The 24538-nt window shown below is 42.9% G+C and overlaps 1 protein-coding gene across 4 annotated transcripts in view; it reads right to left on the reverse strand.

Annotated features, from left to right (window-relative positions):
- Positions 1 to 24181, reverse strand: part of epha4b (eph receptor A4b) — a 64757-nt gene extending 40576 nt beyond the window's left edge. For 3 of the 4 annotated variants that reach the window (XM_054596827.1, XM_054596825.1, XM_054596826.1), the window contains exons 1-4: positions 24119 to 24175; positions 18121 to 18321; positions 16322 to 16429; positions 15279 to 15630 (exon numbers count right to left, since the gene is read on the reverse strand). In XM_054596827.1, coding sequence (XP_054452802.1) covers positions 15279 to 15630; positions 16322 to 16429; positions 18121 to 18321; positions 24119 to 24166 — 709 coding nt within the window. In that variant the 5' untranslated portion in view covers positions 24167 to 24175. Of the gene's footprint in view, positions 1 to 15278; positions 15631 to 16321; positions 16430 to 18120; positions 18322 to 24118 lie in introns of all 4 variants that reach the window. The other variant, XM_054596824.1, reaches the window with a different exon arrangement.
- Between the last annotated feature and the right edge of the window lie 357 nt (positions 24182 to 24538).

Raw genomic sequence — 24538 nt, forward strand, 5'->3', positions numbered from 1 at the left:
TCTTCTAAAGACAAAGAGTGGCCTCAGATCCAGTGTCTTATTAAATATTCATCCGGTCACCAGAGAGACATAGTGTATTTATGCCAATCGATAGCTCTTAGATATGATATAGTACTGCTACTCAAGACACACCCTCAGTCACCACGCGCTGATTGAGAAGGGAACAGCAACCACAACACAGTAAGAGCTGATTGAGATTTATTTTTATTCCACTGTATTCTTTTCTACTCTTTTTAGTGCTGCAACTACTGTTTATTTTTCTGTAATTGATTGTGAAATGACAGAAACTAGTAAAATAAGCGTATTACAGTTCCCCAAACCACAGGGATATGTCTTTAAAAATCTTCACTCCCCAATAAATGTATTTTAGCAATGGGTAAAATGACTCTGTGTAATGTAAATGGCTTCCATACAGTAGGGATGAACCCACAGGGAATTATCATCCAACTGTGCGGTCCCCCTCAGTTCTAGAAATCTTCTTAGCATCTCTTAACTCATTGTTTGGGTTTTTGGCTCTCTACTTACAGCGTTGGTTCACTTTCACCACACATCCACTATGTATCCAGCTGCAGCAGGCAGTGGTTAATAAAAGCGACTGTATGCTACCTGCCCAGCACCAACAGCAGACGGACGGACTGAGCGGCTGGCCTCTGAACATAGCGCTGCATTTAGCCTCTAAATAGACAAATATTTGCCTCAGCAGTTGTTGGAGAGCAAATCAGAGGTCAAAGGAGAGTAAATATTTGACTTGCATTCATCAGGTGACAAGAACCTCCAGCTGCCCCCAAATGGGCAAACAAAGACAGAACAATCTGATAATACTGTTTTTGCTTGTTTTATTTGACCAACGTTTCAAAACCAAAATGTATTTAGAGATGAGCACATCCTCACAGCTCAGAGGCTGTGACCTGTGAATGCTTGGAATTTTGGCTTGATAAATAACTTAAAAGAATAAATCATCTAAATAAATAAAATAAATAAAAAATGAATGTGATCTGTACATTACAACAAGTGTCCACAGAAAAGGAAGCCAAAATAAACTGCACTGGGAGGTGTACCAAGTGTCTTACACACACACACACACACACACACACACACACACACACACACACACACACACACACACACACACACACACACACACACACACACACACACACACACACACACACACGTAACAGTTCATTTAAATTATACTGTTAAGGGGTCATGTATGTGTGGAGCTGAGTGTTTTATACACTATGGTTAAAAATGCTGTGAGAAATGACTCTTTCTGGCATCAGACGTCTTTAGCTGCATTTATGTGTGAATAGTTGCTCGTGTGAATGACATGGCAGCTGCTGACTGTACCGACAGAGTTCAGGAAATGTATTCAGTTCGTTTTGGAAAGGCTGAACAGATTCACACTCAAGTGCACGCACAGAAACACAAACCCGATATCTTGTAGGAAAAGTCATTCCAGTCTAATTACATTCAAGCAGGCGGCTCTTTACGTACGCAGAATCACATCAGCAGCACTTTTCTGAAACAAACACTGCCTCTGCCTAGTTGAGAGCCATTTCCTTCCCTCCACTTCCCTTTCAACTTTTTTTTTTCTAGTTTAACTGTTAATTGCTTCGCTCTCTTGCTTTCTGTCGCACTTGGGTCAAGTCAAACATTGGCTCCTCGCCGGCTTTTCCATAAAGGGCGGACAGAGGAGAAACCTGGGGGTATAGTGTGTGTGTGTGTGTGTGTGTGTGTGTGTGTGTGTGTGTGTGTGTGTGTGTGTGTGTGTGTGTGTGTGTGTGTGTGTGTGTGTGTGTGTGTGTTCTTTCAATGGGGATTCATAGTTGGTGGTTCATCTCCCATGGGCCAGTGTAAAGCTCGCTGGCCCATGGGAGATGAGCTCCATAATGGTCCATGGCAACAGGCTTTCAAGATGGAACCCTTCTAGAACCCCTCGAGTGCCACAGCTCCTGGGGCACAGAGCAGCCTGTGTGTGTGTGTGTGTGTGTGTGTGTGTGTGTGTGTGTGTGTGTGTGTGTGTGTGTGTGTGTGTGTGTGTGTGTGTGTGTGTGTGTGTGTGTGTGTGTGTGTGTGTGTGTGTGTGTAGGCTAAACAGGCCTTAGTTGGAGCCAGCTACTTAAAAATTGATACATCAAGTGTCAGTGGAGAAATCTGACGAGATTGAACCTGACATCCTTTACAGCCACCGGGGTCGCATCTGTACGAGTGTTTGTGTGTGTTTTGTGCTCATGTGTACATTCCCTTTAAACGTGCTTGTGGTCGAATTGACATGTTTTCATGCTCAACAAACATTAACAAAAGTTAAAAATAACTATACACATTCAGGTTTGAAGAAACCATTATACGCTTAATGGTACTCCTTTTAAAAGCTGCAAAAGAAGATGCGCTGTGTGTGTGTTTATGTGTGTGGTATGTGGGTCTGTTTGTAGAGTAGAGAGCAGTGCAAAGTACATAAGTGTGTGTGGCAATGAGGAGATGAGGAGGTTTGTGTGGAATAGAGATGTGAGCATCCGAGTCCAGCCCCCTGCTGTGAACCTCTAATCCCTAATTGGAGTTCATGACAAACTTTAACACCATAATATTCACCGTAACTACTAATCCTATGAAATCCGTTGGAATCCGTTTGCCTGTTTTGACATTTCATCTGCTGGCTAAACGTTTCTTTCTTTCATTCTTTCTTTCTGTCCAGTCTTATCAATTCTCATCATAATATTGACTCATTAAACATGAATTACCTCACATTATTGACTGTGTATGAACAATTACACTCAACTGCATTACAGCCTTTCGTTGCCTTTAAGTTTTGTTTTTGTTGTGGTGCATTTTTCTCTTAGTGGCATCATCACCACCACAGAAATGTTTTGAAAACAGTGGGTTCATTGTAGTCATGTAACCTCAGGGATTCTAAAACCATCTGACCTCTCACAGTATAATCTCACCATAAAATACTGACGACAAACCACAAAATCACTGACAAAATACACAAACATAAACATTTAAATATGGATTATTTTGTGTAATACTAAGAGACATCATTGTAATATCAGCAGCTCTAAAGACAAGACAAGTAGAAACTCTTTTTTGCTTTTTTAGATAAGCTTGATAAAACATGCATTGAACAATCAAGCAGTTATTTTAACAACTATAAAATACTTATGGGTATAAGAAATTAACAATGTTGCCAATTAGCAACAGTAACTGCTGTTCCAGGTTAACCCAATTATCAGGCCATGTAATGAGAAACTGTCAACAAAATAAAATTTAGTGATTTAATATTTCCACATCTGAATTGTATTACTGACAGGAAGGAAAAGGATCTGTAAAAAACATTTATTTCAGATAAGGAACGGGGCATACTGGTGCCTGAAAAAAGGAAAAGCATTTAACTGTATAATGAGAGTAAATTACGTCTTAAAAATGTTTAATTAAAATGTGTGCAGACAGCCTTTGATGTTTATCATGGAGAGAGAAAAATCCAAACATAGAGCAGGTGTTAAAATAGCCTTCTAGACTATTTATGAGTAAACACAATTTAAAAGTGGTGATCTGACTGTACGTCAGATCATGTGGTATTTAAGGGTTCATATAGGTAGAGGTTTGAATTGGTTGTGAGAAAAGTGTCCCACATATTCATTTCAATCAGAAGAATTTCAATAATGGCGCTTTAATTATTATATTATTTTTTGTGTGTGGTGTTACATTACATTACAGTCATTTAGCAGACGCTTTTATCCAAAGCGACTTACAGTCAGTAGTATGTTACATATCATTCACCCATTCACACACTGATGACAGGCTACCATGCAAGGTGCCACCATCAGACTCTAACTAACATTCATCATCCAGTCCACACCGATGGCAAGCCTTCAGGAGCAACTTGGGGTTAAGTGTCTTGCCCAAGGACACATTGACTGCCGAAGCCGGGTATCGAACCACCGACCCTCTGATTGGAGAACTACCTTGCTCTCCACTACGCCACAGCCGCCCGTGTGCGTCGGGAAATGATCAACTGGTAGAAACACAGACCCAGTCTATTATATTATCAAACATGAGTAGTACGAGTGTGACTACTTAACCGTATTGACATCTATTTATCCCAATTCTACCTCAGGTCGTCACTAAAAGAGACAACAAATTCTAAAAATGTCTTAAAAACTGTATTCCCAAAGCAAGCAGTGTGTTGTATAGCAGCAATTACTTTTCCCAGACTTTTGTTATGGAAAGACGAGGCAAGATCACATGTTCGCAGAGCGAGCATGAGATATGAGCCATGTCCAGACAGAAGACATAGGCCTCTCTGATTGACGCCTCAGGACAGACCCGTACTGCGTTTATAGCATCTTATGACTTCTCTGTCCCCCCCCCCCACACACACACGGTCGGACCGGATATGAAATGGTTTGTGATGTCCAGTACATGAAGCACATGAGTACACTCAGGCTTCCTTCTGATCTACTGTCTGTCCTCTGGACATCAGCCAATTACTGAGAGCGCCCAAGAGGAACCACGGGATGAAGCTCTGCCTCTTCCTCATTCCATTCATCACCGTCTTTCCTCTGTTTCGCTCTCCCTCCATCCATCTCCCTGCCTTGCCATCCTGTCTGTCTATTTCTATTTTTCTGCCTCTGTCCTTCGGTCTTTCTCTCTCCCTTTCTGGCCATCTCTATTTTATTCTTGTGTGTGTGTGTGTGTGTGTGTGTGTGTGTGTGTGTGTGTGTGTGTGTGTGGGAGTCTGCCTTTGCTTTTGTGTGTCTTATTTCCCAGTGGGCTGTCTGTCATACGTTGACCCTGACCTTCTCCAGAGCTCCTGCACAAATATTTACTCTCTCGCTGACAGGCACACACACACACACACACACACACACACACACACACACACACACACACACACACACACACACACACACACACACACACACACACACACACACACACACACACACATACACAAACCCCTCCAAAAAAAAAAAAAAAAACGAAGGGGAAAGAGAGCGAGCTCAATTTCAGTTCAATTAAAGCAAACACACGTCCACACACACAGTGGTAGCCCCAGCTGATGGCTCACTAATTTTGGGCTGGGGTGATTATCCTGCAGTGTAAAATCAGATTAAATAGATTCCAGGTGCAGTTCTGTGTGAATGGGATCATGGACGAGGGACAGAAAAACAGAGAGAGAAGAAGAGAAGAAGAAGAAGAAGAGAGAGAGAGAGAGAGAGAGCATGACAGATTTATAGAAGGAGTCTGCTGGGAGTTTGGTTCACAGTCTGAATAACTTATTCTTCTGTCTGTCTCTTTGGCTATCAAGATAAAAGGCCGGAGGAACACAAAGATTCACCTTTCCCTTTTAAACATAGCCAGGCAGACCAGTAAACACATAAAACTACGACACACACACACACACACACACACACACACACACACACACACACACACACACACACACACACACACACACACACACAGCTTTAAATACACAGATTAAAACCTTCGCTATAACCACACATGTTCTCTCTCCCCAGGCACACATGTAGTTTAACACCTTCCATAAAAACACCCAACCTACAGAGCATTAACACACAAACACACATCATATCTTCCAAGGTATTCTCAGACACACACACACACGCCGCGGCAGTAAACGTGCCCTCATCGGCCAGCCCCGTGACCGTCAGTGTGTGTAGGAGGAGCTGTGCACCTCCTTTCCTCACCCGCGTTATTTTCAGTTCATCACTCTCAATAATTCATTCTCTCAGGCGGAGGAGGAAAGAAGAGCCCCGTGCCTTTTTCTCTGTGTCAGTCACACACACACACACACACACACACACACACACACACACACACACACACACTTTTATGCAGATGTACCTATCAAGTGGGAGGCCATATCCCATCTGTCCTTAATATGTGGGTGGGCTCTGGACGACTTATTTAGACACACTCTCAGCACATTGACGATAGCAGGGAAATCTTTTATTCCCATAAAAGCGACAAAAGATCACAGAGACTTCATCTTCGGCCAAACCAAGATGGCGACGGCCAAAATGCCAAACTCAAAGGCTCAAAACTGCAGTCCACAGACAAATGGGTGACGTTACAGTGACTACCTATCTATTTCTGTATTTGTGTGACCCTAAGTGCCGTATCCCACCTCCCAGTATTACCTTAATGGTACAAATAAAGCACTCCATAAATAATACTGCCCCCTTATCCACATACTTGAAACCCCATTGCCCATTCTGCATCCTGCAGAAAAGTCAAGGGTGTCACATACAAAAGAGTCCCCCTTTTGGAAAAATTGCTGCTGCGTGTCCCTTTTGAGCTCTCAATAAAGAAATCTGGGCAGTTCAGGGCAGCAGGAGCTTTTCATCTAACAAATAAATATCGGCAAAACAATTAGGTCTATAGGCAGATCTGGTTTATGAAGCAGCCTTGAGAGGTAATGACGCTCACAGACCTCGATGATGCCTTTTCAACGTGGCGCTGAATAAAGCAGGGTTGCAATTTGAGAGAGGAGATCGTAGTGTCTGATCATGATTTATGCTGCATTTATTGGGCTCGTTTACTTTTAGCTTTATATAAAACTCACAAAACCGAGGTTATATGTTTGCCTGAGGTGTGTTATGTGTGCATTATTTCCTAAAACTTACACATTTTTATAATTTATTTAGTTATAACTGACAAAGGAACAGAAGACTCTAGCCTGCAGGTGTATTTAGCCACCAATACAAGGTGTCAGTTTTAGCCTGTAGCCACCTTTTATAATGCAGCAGCTGCTCTAAATGGACAATTTAAAAATGAAACATAATCTGATCTGTCATCGTGTCCTGAGTAACTTTTCTGAATGGTTCGTCTTGTCTGTAAAAAAAAAAAAGAAAGCAGAAACAAATTGGACTTGGACCGTGGCTACATCTGTACTTCGTGTTTGGAGCAATAACGCCTGTGCTACCCAGACCCAATCAGTCTGACGGGCTGATCGTACATCTGGAAGCCATCCATGAACTAGAAAGAGAGGGAGGAAGGGGGGGGATAAGGGGAAGGGGTCAATGGCTGTCTTCCTGTTCCTGTGTTTCCTCTCGAGCAGACCGGCTGGCTGCCTTAATGCCTCCTCTGCTTTCTCTCGCACACACACATGCACCTTTCTCCAAACCTTTAGATCTTAAGTGGAGCAGACTCAACACTGATTCAACACTATAGAAATGTAAAAATTATGGACTTTCCCATGAGTGCACACATGTTTATCCCTAACTGGAACTCAATAGCTAATGGAACGCATCCAATTAATGGCAACTGTACCCAATGGAGGGACGTTCTCCCGTCTACAGCTCTCTCTCTCTGCCTCCGTCTGTTGGGAATAGTGCTATATAAGGACATGAGGAGTTGAAACACGCATTAACCGTTGGCCTTCTTTTCCTCTTTTTCTCTAAGGCTTTGCTCACAGAGTTGAACCCACAGCATCCGACTCAGCTGAGCTTTACGAGGTCCTGTCTCGCAAAAAGCCACCTTAGTGTCCTTGGGTTTGTCGTTGTGGCTAAAACTTCAGCAGGGCAAATGCGTCCTGGTACTTAGGTGGCTTTTGGCAACTCAGCTCATGTCTGGCAAGAGATCCGCCATGGCGAAAGAGGAGCTGTGCTAGGAGGAACTGTGTGAATAGACATTATCTGGGTCAGCGCTGTGTGGGTATGTTAGACGGGGACTATGGTGGGTAGAGGATATAGCGAGCGCCTAAGCCTTTGTGATTTTGTCATTTATTCAAACACAAAAGAGGGGAGATAAGAAAAAGGGATGGGGGAAAAGGGATTTTTAGGAGTTTTAGGAGGGACATGTGGGAGAGAAGAGATAAAGGCGTAATATAGTAAAAGGTGGCGGTCTTTATCCAAATAAATGAAAAGTGAAGGCAGGTAGACGGAAGAGCAGCAGGAAGACACACACTCCCACAGACCGGTAAAAGGACTCATGGCTGGCCTACTTGTCCCGTATATCCATTTGTCCTTTAAGAACATCTGGATAGTAATAACGCCCTGCTGCCTGACACTTCGGCAGCTTAATGCACTAATGCCTGCAGCATACATACACACACACTGCATACACACATTACTTGGACTGTACACACAAAAAAATCTCTTGACTTGCTGTCTTAATCCTTCTGTTAGCCGCCCACTCTCATCCTACCCACACCTTACTGCTCTCGAGCTCCCTAAGCTGCCACCAAGAGAAGAGCAAAGAAACGAGAGGGTGTGTGTGTGTGTGTGTGTGTGTGTGTGTGTGTGTGTGTGTGTGTGTGTGTGTGTGTGTGTGTGTGTGTGTGTGTGTGTGTGTTGAACATACTACATGCAAGAGGGAGCACTTGACCTTCAAAAGTCTGTATGTGATCAACATAAAAATGCTCACTTTACCGACCACACTCACACTGTCCACACACATATTCACGACACACACACACACACACACACACACACACACACACACACACACACACACACACACACACACACACACTTTTGTAAGGATAGAGGCAGAGATCAAGCTCTGTGTTGGAGAGGCAATAAAGAAAGGCAGATTCCCTACTGAGCTTTCAAAACACACACACCTACACACACGCACACAGACCTCTCTGTAAGTGAGTTAAATCTCTTTCACAGGTGCAAAGATTAGGCTTTTCCTACATCTGTTCCCAGCTCAAACCTTTCATTATGAACAGAGACTGCAATCCTCTTATGAGATGTAAAATGTAAAAGTCCATTGTGTATATATGTGTGTGTGTGTGTGTGTGTGTGTGTGTGTGTGTGTGTGTGTGTGTGTGTGTGTGTGTGTGTGTGTGTGTGTGTGTGTGTGTGTGTGTGTGTGAGTGTGTGCATGGTCATACTCTTTCTTTCATTATATGCATATGAGTGCAGATCTTGACCGAGCCCTTACAGCACACGTATCATATGACTTTGTCTTATCTGTACAGATAGAAGATTGTCGCTCTGAGAACAAACAAACACTTGTAAAAATGTAAATCCTTTCATGCTGCTCTCGGGTCAGGGCCGGGTCTGATCGACTCAACGGATGGAGCAGCGGGCCTTTCATTGCTTCGCGTCACTGTGCAGACAGAAAGTCAAATTCCCCCACCACAGTTTAAAGCAATGCTTTCCAAAAATATCAAACTACAGTTTTACTTCTACTGAGAATGACATTGTGCAGAACTAAGTTATCCCTCCCAATAGTTATGATCTCATAGCTGTGGTTAAATAGGGTTTACAGTGTGTAAGTGCTTAAGCGGTGTGGTGCTTTCCAGGCTTTAATCGTTTACATGAATCTGCCTTCAAGGAAAAGTTCAACTTTGGAGCTATTTTTTTAGAGACAATCTGTTCTTTCATCCGGCCGACTCTTCTATGTTGCGTCTCTTGCAGGAAGTTGCCGCATACAGTTAGTGAGCACGGATTTTGGTTTTGATCTCTGAAGAGGCCCTGTGATGCCAAACCTGCCAAATTATTTTTCACAGGTTCCGAGATACAACGTGTTAATTGGTGAGCTTTAGAGGAGATGGATAGGCAGACTTTGCTACCGTTGTATCGAGCCAGGCAAGCTGTTTCCTCGTTTCCAGCCTTTATTCTAAGTCAGGAGTGTCAAACTCATTTTACTACTGCTGCGTCCATATTGGCGGATCTATTTTCACTTAAAAAAAGAATAACCAGGCAACATTCCTGACTCTAACTCGAGGTCAAAGACTGCACTGACGCCCTGTTCTACACCGACTCCTACAGTACATGCCTGCTTAAGTAAACACCTTATCATCTAATTAGCCATAATAGTTACAAATAAGAAGAGCACAAAATATAATTGTTATTCATTCTTAAGTAAAAAGATCAGAAAATGGTATTCTTTAAATAATTATGAGACTGTGAAAATATACTTTGCAAATACCACAAAAACGGCTCCACATTTACATCAATCTTCTTTTCTTTTCCAGTCCAAAAACCCTGTGTGTCTGCATCCACAGCATTCCAAATGAACACATAGCTGACAAGGCAATTACCATTTGGTAGAAAGTCGCTTGGATTTGTTCCTCAGTGATTTCTCACTTAGGTTTTGTTCCAATTTAGGAATTGAAAAGAACAGCAGGCGAGCTAAGTGGAATCAGTATAACAAGTGTGGTGTGACTTTGAACAGTTCTTCTTGTAAACTAAATTCTGGCTTGATTTTGGCAGCATCAAACAGATACATGAACCAGAAGGGAAAAAGGAGACCGTCAGACAGACAGGTATAGCCGACGGACAGACAGACATGTCATGCTGACCTATATTACTTTTGCCCGCTGAGAAAGAGAGAGAGAGAGAGAGAGAGCGGGGATGAGAGCAAGAGAACTTGTGTCGAGGTGACAGGTGTCTGTCCTTCTCCACTCCGTCTCCTCCATCTCCCAGGCATCTGAGGCAGTAATTGGTGCTGTCAGACACACGGAGAAGGACAGGACACACACACACACACACACTCAAACACACGTCTAGTCACAGCTGCACACACATACACACTCCTACCCTTCAGCATGTTCCTCTAGGGCTTAAGGCAGGAGAGGTTCGAGAGGAGAATTCACTACATTCCCTACCAGCTGTGAGACAGAGAGACAGCAGGAGAGGGCAAGGGTGTACGAGGTGGAAATGAAGGGGGGGGTAGAGGAAACAGTGGTAGACAGAAACAGAGAGGGAGAACAGAGACAGAATGCACAAGAGACTGAGACACAGAGAGAAAGGAAAGCAGGAGGGCGAACGAGGCGGGGGACGTGGGCTGCACTGACAGAGGCCTCTGCATGGGGTAGACGAGGGTGAGCAACTGTATGTGGCAGAGAGAGAGGGAGAAAGAGAGAGAGGGAGTATGTGTTGAAAGAATAAGAGTGTGAGAGACAGAGATAGAAAGAGAGAAGAGAGAGAGAGAGATAGATAGATAGATTATGTAACTCCACTGGTGACAAAGCAAATTAATGTGATATCATGTGATGGAGCAGCAGAGCCAGAAAACCAAAAGGTGAATAAAAAAACCCAAAAGATATCAATCAAGTATTTCAACTGCAATGTTAAACGTTAAAGGACAGGGCTGGTGATAAACTCTATTTTACTGTCAACGAATTCATGAAAAGACCAAGTGTTCCAACAATGTATTGATCTCATTCAAATGTATTGTTTGTGTAGAAAAGGCTGATAAAGTGTATTCCTCTTTGTTATAGAGCGTTATTGTCGTCCATCAGAAACACATCAATGAGTTCTACTGCTGCACTGGTTGCCATTTGTCCTCCATTACAATAAACACAGGCCCAGTTTAACGTCACTCCCACGTACCAGTCCTGCTGGGTTAAACACTCATAAGAGCCTCAAATGTGCATCAAACCGGTGCTGAAGCCCCAAACAAATGCACTCCTCTTTGCTAAAAATAAAGCGTTTTTACTTTATTTTACATATTTTACTTATCATAAGTTAATTCCCATTATTTCTCCATTGTAACCTTCTAATCTTTTAATCTTTGTTCAGCAGGTAAGCCATCATGTATGAGTGTTAATGTGGCTTACTGTGTGTCTTACAGGCAAGCAATTAATTCAATAGAGAGAATAAACTGACAATCATTAGTATTCACTTGGTATTGCATTTTTTGAGCCATTGGGATTCAAGCAGTTCTTTCAAATACATTTACTTAAAACTATAATAAAAAACTTGTGTCTACTGAGTCACAACATTGTCGCTATTCCCCCTTTAATCAGTACCAAATTACACAGTTTATTTCTGGAAATTTAAATAAATGGTACATCCCAATTACTAAACCTTTAAGAAAAATGAAGCTATATATTTGTGACCTGTTTTTGAAAGACTGACTGAGGAATGAACTTAATTGGATTTTGAGTGAGATTATCAAATATTAGTATATCATAATCACATGTATTATGATAACTTCATCCCTGTCAAGATTCATGATAGTTTCCATCACACGCTGGTAGCTTGTTGTTGCTTGCTAGACCATAACCTTCCTCGTAGCACTTATTGCATTCGTATTAGTTTGTTGCACTTATTGTATTCGTATTAGTTTATTGCATTTATCCTATTCGTATTAGTTTGTAGCACTTATTATATTCGTATTAGTCTGTTGCAATTATTGTTTTCTAGTTTTGCCTCTGCACTATACTTTTGCTCTGGTTTATGCTTTAAGATGCTTGTTTAAGAAAGGAGATGCACTTATGACTTCTGGTGACTAGTAGTTCTCTTGAATACCTATGTTGAATACACTTCCTGTAAGTCGCTTTGGATAAAAGCGTCTGCTAAATGACTGTAATGTAATGTAATGTAATATTTCCCATGAATCACATTATTTCCTCTTTCATATTCAGTTAGTTCTTGTGCTGTTTGTACTGGAGTAAAAGTGGCTTTCCTGAGCAGCATGAAACAATTCACCAGATCTAATCACTTCCATGTGTCCAACATTGACAACAACAAAACATTCACACACATTTAAACACACTTTGAGCCTCGCTTTAGGGAAGGAGAAGCAAGCATGGGGCGAGAAAATAGAAAAAGAGAAAGATGAACCCGTGATCTATAAATGTTTAACGAGTGAAGACAGAGGAGATGAGGACTGCGAGGAGGAGGAAGACAGAAAGAAAAATGATGAGGTGAAAAAAGGAAGACAGTATCACAAAGGATGGGTGAGGAGCAAAATGGGGGGCTTGTGTGATAAAGAGAGGTGGACTAAAACAGTCCCATTATAGAAACAGACACCAGAGCAAGGTTAGGAAATAGCAGAGAGGAAGGGAGAGAGCCCGAGATTGAGAAAAAAAGGGCTGTAATTGGAGGTGTCTGGTGTTTGTCTAACACAGAGAGGCAAGTAATGATTCCATTAGCGCCTCACACCGAGAGAGGGAGAGAGACAGGGACACAGAAAGACAGAGAGAGAGAGAAAGAATGGGAGCCAGGGGGAGACAGGGAGTGTAACACAGGGACACAAAGAGGAGACTAGAGAGGCCAAAACAATGCAAGAAGATTCACACAGAATATTAAAGCATGAAAACAATGAGCATCAGAGCAGCTAAAAGGTAAAATAAACCGCACACAAAAAGAACAAGAGAAATCTAATGCAAGGTTTCCATTAAAAGGCTTGTTCACCTGCACGGTGACGATAATTACAAATGCCCCCTCAGACCTTTCCCCAGCTCTCACCCGGTCCTCTCTTTGTGTGACGGCAAACGAGAGAAGCTGATTTAAATGCATTAGCGGAGTGTGTTTTCCCTATGGAGGACCTACAGACTGTGTCAGGGCAGGAACCTTTTGTTTGGAGCCGACGCCGAGCTCGGGGAGGACTGTTTTAAAAGCCTGGCCCCCCCGTTCTCTCGGGGACACATTAAAGCGCAACGCACTGGGTTGTTGCACTTCTCTGTGTCCTCCCATGTCTTTGTTAAAAGCAGGCTGATAAGAGATGCAGTTACATTAGGCGGGCTAAGTGAAATTTTGACGAGAGAAGGGAACAATATCAGAATACAGACACTCACGGGCAACACAGCATCGGCATAAATGCCATATTGATAAAAAGACAGCTGGTTTTCCAAGGTGTTCTTTTTAGTATTATCTCTGAAGCCGCAAACAAACATGAGATGTGTTAGACTGCCATACGTGGGACAGCAATTTCTCCCGCAGTATGAGGAGGAAATTTCATTGCTATGTAAATCCCGCCAGAGATTCCACAAAAAACAATTTTCCTAACACTGAGTAGGTGGAGCAGACAACCCTGCGGCGGAGAGGTTTCAATTCACCATGAAGGAATTAAAATCTGTTGGAAAATGCTATTTGATTGTTTCCAGAATAATCGCTACGCCACAAAAATATGCCTTGAAATGAGCTGAAACGAAAAACCTGGCTTACTCTCCAGTGTTGCAGACAGCGGACACCTGTTCTGCCTCCAGAAACAAACACACGCATGCACATCTGTATTGACCATAACTTATTTGACAAGGGACACATATATTTTCCTGTCCTCTGACCTCAGACTGCCAAAGGGACTCAAGGGAATCAGGACACGACTATAGCGCACATTCACTGACACACATACACATGCGGTTATTGAGTTAAATCTAGCTTGTTAATCATGCTTACCTTGCTCTATTTATTCTCTACGGAGTGATAACACTTGGCAGCAGACTGATGAGCTCATGGATCAACCGCCCCTCTGCGTCAGACTGATTTTAAATAAAGTTGCAGTACGGGAAATGTGAAATAGACGAACACGCTGTAGGTAGTGAAATCATGTCAGTGCAATCACCTGTCAAACAACCACAGCGTGTCACTTATACAAGACAGACACGCAGCTAAGCATTTTCACGATTGAGATGCAGCCAGAGGTCTGCCACAATCTGTGCACATTACCAGTCTGCGAGCTCCAGAGAACAGCTTCTGTTCTTATTCACTTGTCTCTAAGGCCCAACTGCCAAGTTTTCTGGGCGTCTTGGCGGCTGCTTCTCCCAAACAACTGAAATTGCATTGTGTGCACCAATTTCCAAGTTTTCAGTGATGAATATCTATGATTCCATTTTTCTTTTTTCGGGGAGGCGAGCCCGTGGGGACAGGTGACGGCGCAAATCTAATGCAGCTTGCATTCTCAAATTCATGCACACTCAGTATGTACACACATACAAATGCACACAGACTGCACGCACCATCTGTGGAGTTTTTACGATTCAATAATCTGCCTCCTAAGGCACACCTTTTCCCCTCCTACAACACAAACACACATCAATAAGCACTTCCACACACAGACACACACATGCACGCGCGCACTTGTAACACGCTCCCCTAGTCTGCGGGGAAAATGAGATATTCACCTCTGACAGACACACTAAAAAAAGAGGAGATGCCTTAAAACAACTCCTACAGTACTCTGTTCTCTGCAAGACATGTCTTCACAACGTCAGAAGCTGTATAGAAGTCACTCAGAGCGAGGACATTCACGCTGACACACACACATGCAAAAAGTGCTGAAATGATTCTGCACATACTCATTCGGCAAAGACACAAGTGCACACAGACGGTTGTTAATATTTACACATCACATATTAACCTCTTGGAGGGCAGATTGATATGATTGCTGTGTTTCATTAAAATGTTGGCACTTTTTTAAGCTGTTGAGGAATCTCTCTTGTCACTCCACTCAAGTAGCTTCTGTATCAGAAGGCCATCCTTCATGAGACCTGTGCGTACAGAGATATACGGGCACACACATAAACTTACAAATACATCCCACACACACTCAAAAACCCCACTTACGCTGGCAGACGTCCTTGTTCTCCTCGAAGCCCGGTTTGCACACACACCTCCCGATGGGAACCAGCCAGCCTCCGTCTGCACTGCAGTACATCTTTGGCGCCTCAAACTCCTCGGAGGCATTCACGCACACACCGTGGACCTCCACCAGCGCCGTGTCTCCGCCCGTTATTGTGTCGGGGAACTGGGCCAAGTTAAGCACCGTGAGGGGACACTTCTTGTAGAAGACCCTGACTGAGACCAGAGCGATGCAGGCGCCCAGGTCCTGGAAGGCCAGGTAGAAACCCTTTTTACTCAGATTGCTGATGTCGCGCACCTCTGTGTTCAGCTTCATGACGCGGTCGCCGACGTCCACCTGTGGACGGAGAACATTTAACGTGTGTTAGTTAATTTAAATGGGATCATTCAAATTCAATCACAGCATTTTTTTCTTCAGTCCAAAAGTAATCATTTTGTTTGGGTATTTTGCTGCTGCCTGAAACTCAGGGAATGCAAGGCAGAAATAATTACGTCCTTAAAACCCTGTCTATTTGGCAAGCAAATGGGATAAGATGATGAAGTTTAAATATAACACACATTCAAACTTGGATTTCTGTGGCAAGTGGTCAGTATCTCATATTTGAACTCTTCTATGATAGAATCAGATGGCCACATACAAACAGAGGGAGCTGAATGCTAAAATCACTATAGAAAACACTGTGGAAAATATGGCCAGCATACAGATGCAATGTGAAACAATTAGATCCATTTTTGTTACTCTTTTTTTGCTTTAAAAGGAAAGGGGAGAGTCAAGTTTTACAGAGATTAAAAATCCTGATAAAAAACAAACGTTAGGCGGATGTCAGAACTGGTCACCTTCATTTTAGTGACTGTGATGGAAATATTTACTTAGTTGTTGCATTATTGTGTATTTTTTAATGCCCTATTTTATGTCAGGAATATGTACAAAATGCATACCTGAGTGTGTATATTTACATGCCATATACACAGTACATGTAAGAGATTATTTGCTTATGTTATTTGTGCGTTTGTGTGTCCGTCCATACCTGTGTAAAACTCTCATCTGCAGCAATTGTATCGATCTTCACATACTGGCTTTCCTTGATGAACCACAGGTTGGCATTGTTTGACTCGTAGTAGTACATGTTGAATGTCTGCAAGAGAAACATGCATCACCTTACAAACTCTATAAATTGAATTTAACAGACAAAACAGAATAACACGCAGTAAAACCAGACGATAGGAGTAAGTCCATCCAGTGTGAAATTTTAACAAGGCTCCCACAGCTCTCTCCAGCTATTCGGCTGCTTCTCTTCAAATCTGCAGTCCATCTGTCTCGATGGCCAGTCAGCAACACTGTCTGCAGTTTCATGAAAGTGCAGCTCTGTTCAGTCTCATGTTATCTCCACTACTCATTCTGGAGATGTAATGAGAGTGAAGAGGGTGCATAGGGCAGACAAAGTGGAGAGAAATGAATACAGAGGACCAGTGATATCAGGCTGATATGAGAGAATGGGGAACAGTAAAATATATTGGAAGTTAAAATATACAAAGAGCCACAAAAGAAGACTCTAGAGCGTCGTCTGTTTCATTCAGCAGCTATTCTCTCATGTCATTCTTTTCCCTCCTTTTGTCTATTTATCAACCATCGACGTGAACTTCCACCTGGGTTTTTGTGTTTAATGAGCTCTGCAGTGCCATGTAGTATAATATGCGGAATAAGCATTTATTTTATACCAAGTAATTATAGTAAACACAAAACTACCACCTCTTGACTGGCCTTACATCAACATATATATGTTGACATGTACTAAACCATGCTGTGATAATAAAATGATCCCATATTTTGTGAAGTGTGGGGACACAAATACTTCCCCAACACTGAATTTATTTCCATTTTGATACGTAATTATGTAAACTGGCATCAAGCAATACATTTTCAACCTAGTCTTAGAACAAAAGTACATTTCTAGTGCTTCATTTTGCTCCTACTTGCTTCTAATAACTTAATGTTTCTTTTGCTATCTCAAGTGTCTAGATTTTCTGCTGCAGTAAAAAGAGGCAGCAAAAGCAAACAATCCAGCATAATTGTATCAGATAAAATATGGAGATCAGGCAGATTTAATTGAAAATGCAGAGAAGTGTTATTGAAGTTAATTCGCTGATTTAGTCGATTAGCTATGCACACTAAACAAAGTGTCAATTGCGTGTTCTGTAGGGTGAATTTGTTCCAATTTGTGATGAAACCATTTTCATGACAAATACAATTTGTTTCTGCAAAATTAGTTCTACATGTGAGAAGTGAAGGATATAAGAAATACTAATTACGCCAACTCAATTTTATCCAAAAGGCTGAGAGCACTGCATAGTCAGAGAATATTTTGTATCAATGCATAAGGGATTTTTCTGAGACAAACCCAGACTCCAAACAATGTCTGCCTCCAAATTCCAAATAAACGTACTCCTATGCCATTGATCTCCAAAGCAGAAATGAGTCTTTTTTTTGTACTTGCTTCCAAAAGAGTGCACACAGCTACTGGACACAACAGGACTTATGGAGCTTGTCAAAATGCAATGTCTTGCTCATCAAGAGTGAACAAATTAGCAGCACAAATGCAAAAAGTAGGGCTAAAATGCTAACAACCCAGATGCGATGACATTTGATATCTGCCACCATACTGCTTGTGTGTTCAAAAGCTTGCATGTGTATTATGTGTGTGTGTGTGTGTGTGTGTGTGTGTGTGTGTGTGTGTGTGTGTGTGTGTGTGTGTGTGTGTGTGTGTGTGTGTGTGTGTGTGTGTGTGTGTGTGTGTGTGTGTGTGTGTGTGTGTGAAGGGATGCAGACCTCCTTGCAGGTACCAGGGACCCCGGGCAGGCTGTTACAGTCCCTCAGGGTGAACTTGATCTCAATGTGGACCCGCTGCGCTCCCTCTCGGCTGATGTGACGCGTCCTCAGCCAGTTGTTCTGGTTGGCCTCCATGACGCGGCACACCTGGTAGGTCCTCATTGGGGTGTTCCTCTCATCCATCACACTGATCTCCTCCCACTGAAGATGAGAAAGAGGAGGTTTAGAGAGGCGGGGGGGGGGGCAAAAGCAAAGTGGGTCTACTAGATGAAAGAGAGGGATGTTTATTTGACATGAAATTTCTGATTGGACTTCCACATTTGACAGATGACAATTTATTTTAGGTGGAGAGCCAAAGAACGAAATGGGATGATGAAAGAAAGAAGGCAGGTAGGAGCTGAGAAAATAGTGAATTACTGGGAGGGAATTCAGGGAAAGGTTTTATAAAAAGAGGGGGAGGAGGAGTCGAGGAAAGAGTGGAAGGGGGAGAAATGGGTGAGAATAGGGAGAAAGGAAAGGAGAGTTGAAAATAGAAGAGGTGAGTGCTTGAGGAGTGTTTGAGGTGATGAGGAAATCCCCTCAACTTAAACATACATTTCAAATCAAAGTGGTAGAGTGACGTTCAGCAGCACAGGGCCGGCCCGACAACAGCACAACTCTGCTGTGAGATCGTCTCATTTCATCGCCAGTCAATGGACAAAGGAGATCTCATTCCTATGATTGCTTTATGGGAAAACTGGGCCCGAGTTCAATGAGCAGTGGTTTCGATGCAAACTGACGCTAAGCCTGCGTGTGCTGTTTTCATGTCTGGGTGAACATGAGTGATGAACTGTGTCAAGATGACTGAAGGACTGTCTTTGTCCATGCTGCACGTGTGCATAGAGTGAGCATGTTTTTCTAAAGTAAATGCGTGATTTACCGCTTAAGAGGTAGGAGTGTGTGTGTGTGTGTGTGTGTGTGAGAGAGAGAGAGAGAGAGAGAGAGAGAGAGAGAGCAGGAGGAAACGAGAGGAAGTAGGTAAGACAGAGCTACTTTGTCTCCCGTCATCTGCTACCATCTGTTTCCACTTCTGACTAAGGCAATAATTGAGAACACTTCTCGCATGAGCAGGAAAACATTTCTATCTACACACAGGCACACACACTAACCTATATATAAACCATCACACACACACAATGAGAGAAAGAACATTTCTATTCCTTAAAGAAAAATGAAAATATACCGACGTGGATATCTGATCCATTCAAGGGGAAGCTAACTGGATTTTCTTGGACCCCTTCACACACACACGCACGCACGCACGCACGCACGCACGCACGCACGCACGCACACGCACGCACACACACAAACAGGATGAGTCCTAGTTTGTGGTGAGGGATAAGAGGACCACCATCTTTGTTCTGAGCTCCTGTCATCATCTTAAGGCTGAAGCTCTGTGCTTCAGAGTGATGAACACATATCACCTTACAGTAGTCCAGCCGTGTAAACACAGACCCCGATACATACACACAGGCATGATACACACACTCACATGTACACCGAGACCCATGGGAATAACTACCTGTCATCCCTACGTGATTTTAAATTCAAATGAAAGTTGATGGCTAGATGAACTGAGAGGCGAAGAGTAAGTGAAGAAAGAAAAAAAGAGAAACTTTAAGTCAAGCGGAGTCCAAGCTAAGGTTGGATTCTTGAGGTTAATCTGATGTGACGGGCCAACAACCCGGCAAAAGCTTGACGCATTTCACCTCAGAGTCCTGAGCGCTAAAACAGATCCACATAAAAAAAGCACACACACTCCCACATAGACTCGCACTCTCTCTCCAGCTCCCTCTCACACACACACACTCGAGATGCTTTTAATCCCCCACAGTCTCCGCTGAAACGTCTACTGTGTATGAATTGGAGCTGGAACAAAACCTTCTCTCTCTTGATCCTGAACCAACAGTCCTTCAACTGCAGAAACAGAGAGAGGGAAGAAATGTGAGAAGAAGAGGAAGAGGAGGCAGAAGATTGTTTAAGCTGCTACAGTCGGCTGACACGAATGTCGCTGACAGCCAGTTCGGAGTTTGAAGATTACATATATAAATGATGTATCACTGGAGTCTTGCTAGACGTTATGCGCACACAACAACTGAGGAGCCCTCTGTTCAATTAAAAGAACAAAACACGAGACGGAGGGAGAAAGAAAGAGAGAGGAATGAATGTTGGTAATTTACAGGCGCGCCTGGCAGCTAAATAGACCCATCTGTGCAGAGCTGAGACCAGTCGGACATCACAGGACGGTCACACACACCCACCCACACACACACAAACACACACACAAAGCTGAGTCCCCAGGGAGTGGTGATTAAAGCATTTATGGGAATAGTCATTGAGGGATAAAGAGAGCTTTATGATGTCTTTGTTTATTTCTTTGTAGGCAGAGTTTGGAGAGGCTGGATTACTGCCACTTCCTGGTGAGCGACTTATTTCCCTCGTTGGCGAGTCTGTTCATTGTCACATTTGCCTGGTGTAAAGCACAGGTGTGTTTGCCAACATGAAAACAACCTCCTCGGCCTCCTTATTTCCTAATGATACCCCCGCCGCTTGAGAGAAAAAAACTGAGCAAAAACACAACTGTAAAAATGTTTGGTTAGGCTGAAGAGTTTAAGCTCCCTGTCTTTTTCTTACTCTAAACACACACACACACACACACACACACACACACACACACACACACACACACACACACACACACACACACACACACACACACACGCACAAAGTGTTGGTTCAGGCCTGAACACTGATTAACATTCAGAATGAAAACCCTCCTCCCTGAACCCTCAATCACCTTCGCCAATCAGCGCAGAGCCCGCCTGATTGCTTTGAAGTGAAGCAGAGACGTCGGATCAGGGTTTAAGTTCAACCATTCACCAGCTTAACATTATATCCCTCCTTCTGCAATCATCTGATGGGTACACCTACGAGGACTTAATTGGCCCCCAAACTCTGGAACAAGCTCCGGCTTAGTGAGGGGGGGGGGGGAAACAGAGATGGAAGATGAAGAAAGAGGAAGGATTGGGGGGGGAGGTCTCGGGGAGTAGAGATTCTGTGGGGCCCCTCTCAATTTTCAAACATCATTAAGACATATCTGTTTTGTGTCCCTCACTAGGAACACCCCTGCCTGGTGACAGAAAGTGGGCCGCTCCACGCAGTCTCAGGCACATCCGGCCCTGCACGGCTTGGATTAGGGCTTGACCTGCAGGGGTCAAGTGTGGTTTTGGACTAATTCAGGTAGACAGTGGTCTCAGATTGGTGGGAATTGCCTCTCGCTGAGGCCAATCCATAGGTTTAAAGTTCAAAGGTCAACTAGATAATCCCCCTGTTATGAAACATAAGACCTTCTCACAGCCCTGGCACCTTTCTTCTCTCAGTCTGTCACTAACATATCACTCTCTGTCCCTTCTCTTCTCCATTTCTTTTATATAAATCATCCCCTCATTCATTTGAGACAAATTATATTAGACAAACATTACTGTAGCCTCCACTAGTATCTATACTGCTTTTCATGTTGTATGACAACAGGTTAGTTTTAACTAGTAAGTTGCTGGATTGTTTTCTGGCACAAAAGGAGCTACATTTACAGTTTTACAACATGATATCTGCCCACGAAAGGCAAGTAGAAGTTATCTTTGGCAAGAAGCATTTAGCTTCACAAAGTCAAACTCCATCTTGCAAGAATTATCCCGTCATGTTTTTTTTCACCACAGGTTGGGATAGTCTTGCAGAGCAGAGAAAATTTAAACTTAGATGTGTTTTCACGAACCGCAGTTAGAGCTTTTCATCCTCAGATCTTCATCAAACAGCTCACTGTTTCTGCCTACTTCTCCTTGCAGTATATAAAACTGTTCTGCTGACCATCGAGCACAGAACAAGGGCCTAGGTGTCGTTGCAGCATTTATGCACCAATTTTTTTGCATTACATTTTTTTATTTATGAAATGAAAAAGTACTTAATTCAACATTCAATATAATGGAATATAATGCAGTAATGCTCTCAGGCATTCTGTGTTGTGTTGCTGTATTGCGTCTGTTGTGCAGGGACGAGAAACAGATTCTGCTGGGGTACGGCAACACCACTGGGACAACCAAACGCAGAAGTACAGTACACAGTAATACTAGAACCGGTAGTATTAATATATATATTTTTTTCATGATTACGATGGGAGGAAGGCACCTTGGCACAGAATATGTTCATATTTTGTTGCTTAGACCTGTTTTTCCACTACGAACTACATTTCCTTTCACAATAAAAGCACGAGACTACCCTCTGCATAAGGACATGGGAAATGTTCGCGGCTTGGTGCGGCTATACTCTACTAGGAGGTAGAGTAAAAGTCAGGCCAGTCAGCAGGCAGAAATGTGTGCAGATAGACAGAGCCTTCCAGCTCTTCAAGAGAAACAAGATTCTTTAAGAGAAACGATATTTTATTTTACGGCAGTCGTAGCTAAAGAAAGAAAACTGTGGGCCTATTTAAATAAGCAAGCACAGCCAATTCAGCCTTTTTTACAATTGCCTTGTTAACTGCAATGAATGCACTGAAAAAGAGAGAGAGGAGGATCATATTTATCCAGGAGGAAGATAACATCTCATTCATGCACCATGAGGCAAAATAAGAACAACCATGAAGCAAAGTCTTCACCAGTTTTAACCAATTTAATAAATCCTCGGTCAGATGAAACAGCTGATAAAGCTTGTGGCTGATCCTGAAGTAAAGACACTCATTGAAAACAACTTTTGTTTTTGCAATGATTCGGTCGTATAAAGGATCTATTTGTTGTATTCTTTTGAGAGAGGAGTTCTGGAGAAGCCCATAGAGCCAGTTTCCTCTCAGTTTCTGTACACATTCAGGGAGGAGGTGTCAGATCCCCACTCTGTTGACAGCTCATGAAACAAGATATACAGGATGGAGTTTATTATATATATTTTACTTTCCAGCCAACACGTTTTTTTTAAGGATAAACTAAAAACACATGTGCTTTTCCGGGGCCATGACTAAGCCACCCCAAACTGAACCATATTTTCAATAAAAGTAACTTGTGTACTCTTTGGGTTTCAGAATTAGATTGAATCTTTTGGCTGAGCCACAGATGGAACACATTCAGTTCTTCTATAAAGACCTCTGTGGAAAAAAAAGGAAAAGATACACAAACATCCACAGTAAGGACACACAATCAGAGCATTTCAACACTGGAACTTGAAACCCTTGATTGCTTGAGAAAACAACCTTGCTTAGCTCTGCTCACTTCAGCTGCCTCTCTGCTGCGCACAACCATGAAACCGCGTGTGGCATCCTGCGATTTAACACACTGATGCTGAATAGTGGAGGGGAAGTATCTCTCAAGGGGAAATAGAATTAATTCAGCGCCATTCAACAGCTCCTGCACTAGTGTGACATACAGAATCCACTCTTATTTCTTCATTCAATGCACTTCGGCGTTCTTCCTCTCTACGCTCACGCACTCTTCCTCTCCTCTCACTTCTCTGTTGTCATTTCTGATGCATGGTGGCTGCACTCCAGACTCCCTCGGTCCCTATACCTGCAAAAGGCCAGTTACATAACCCCTCCCCACACACACACACACACACACGCAAAAAACACAAACATGTCTCCTCTTACGTCAGAATATTTACCCCTCCACTCTGTCCCTTTACTCCATCCCCCCCCAAAAAAGGCCACCTGCAATAAATGGAGGCTCCAGTGCCACAGCGTTTTCAGTGGAGCGGAAATAATTTGTAAATTCCCCCCGCAGTCTCCCGATTTAGCAAGGAGCGCTCAAGAACCCAGTGCTCCCTAAAACACACCCTCCAGCGCTGCTCCTGCTCACTCCCAGAAAACAACACAAGTCAAAACAAAGCCGCTAGTTGTGATAAGATTTTTTACTTTTGGTGCCAGCTCCATCATAAAGAGGGGATGATTTTAGTTTGTGAGTGTGTTTGGCTGCATACTCACCCCCTCATTAGGGTAAGCCTCCCAGCCAAGGTCAGCCAAGGCCGACATCGAGTCCAGCAACGTAACTGCAAGAAAACAGAGAACATACATGTTAACACACACATGCTAAGAACTGTTTCTCAGTCCACATTTCCTTAAACCAATGATAATGCTTTCCACATACAGTAGGAAGATCCAAGATGTTTTATACAAGGGTGCCTTTTGTTGTGTTGGAGTACAACAGCAGTGGAATCACAAGCAGTGGTAAACCTATAATTTCAATTTTAAGATTACTGTGGTTGTGATGCAGCTGTTATGGTTCAAGGGGACAGTCGGTCAGTCAGAGAAACAACATCGATATACAGAGTATAGTCAAGGGTATATTTTACAGTTACATTTACATTTTAGATATGCAAGTGAAAAAATATTTTTGAGTTTCGA

The sequence above is a fragment of the Anoplopoma fimbria genome, chromosome 3 (assembly GCF_027596085.1).
Source record: "Anoplopoma fimbria isolate UVic2021 breed Golden Eagle Sablefish chromosome 3, Afim_UVic_2022, whole genome shotgun sequence".
NCBI classification, from domain to species: domain Eukaryota; kingdom Metazoa; phylum Chordata; class Actinopteri; order Perciformes; family Anoplopomatidae; genus Anoplopoma; species Anoplopoma fimbria.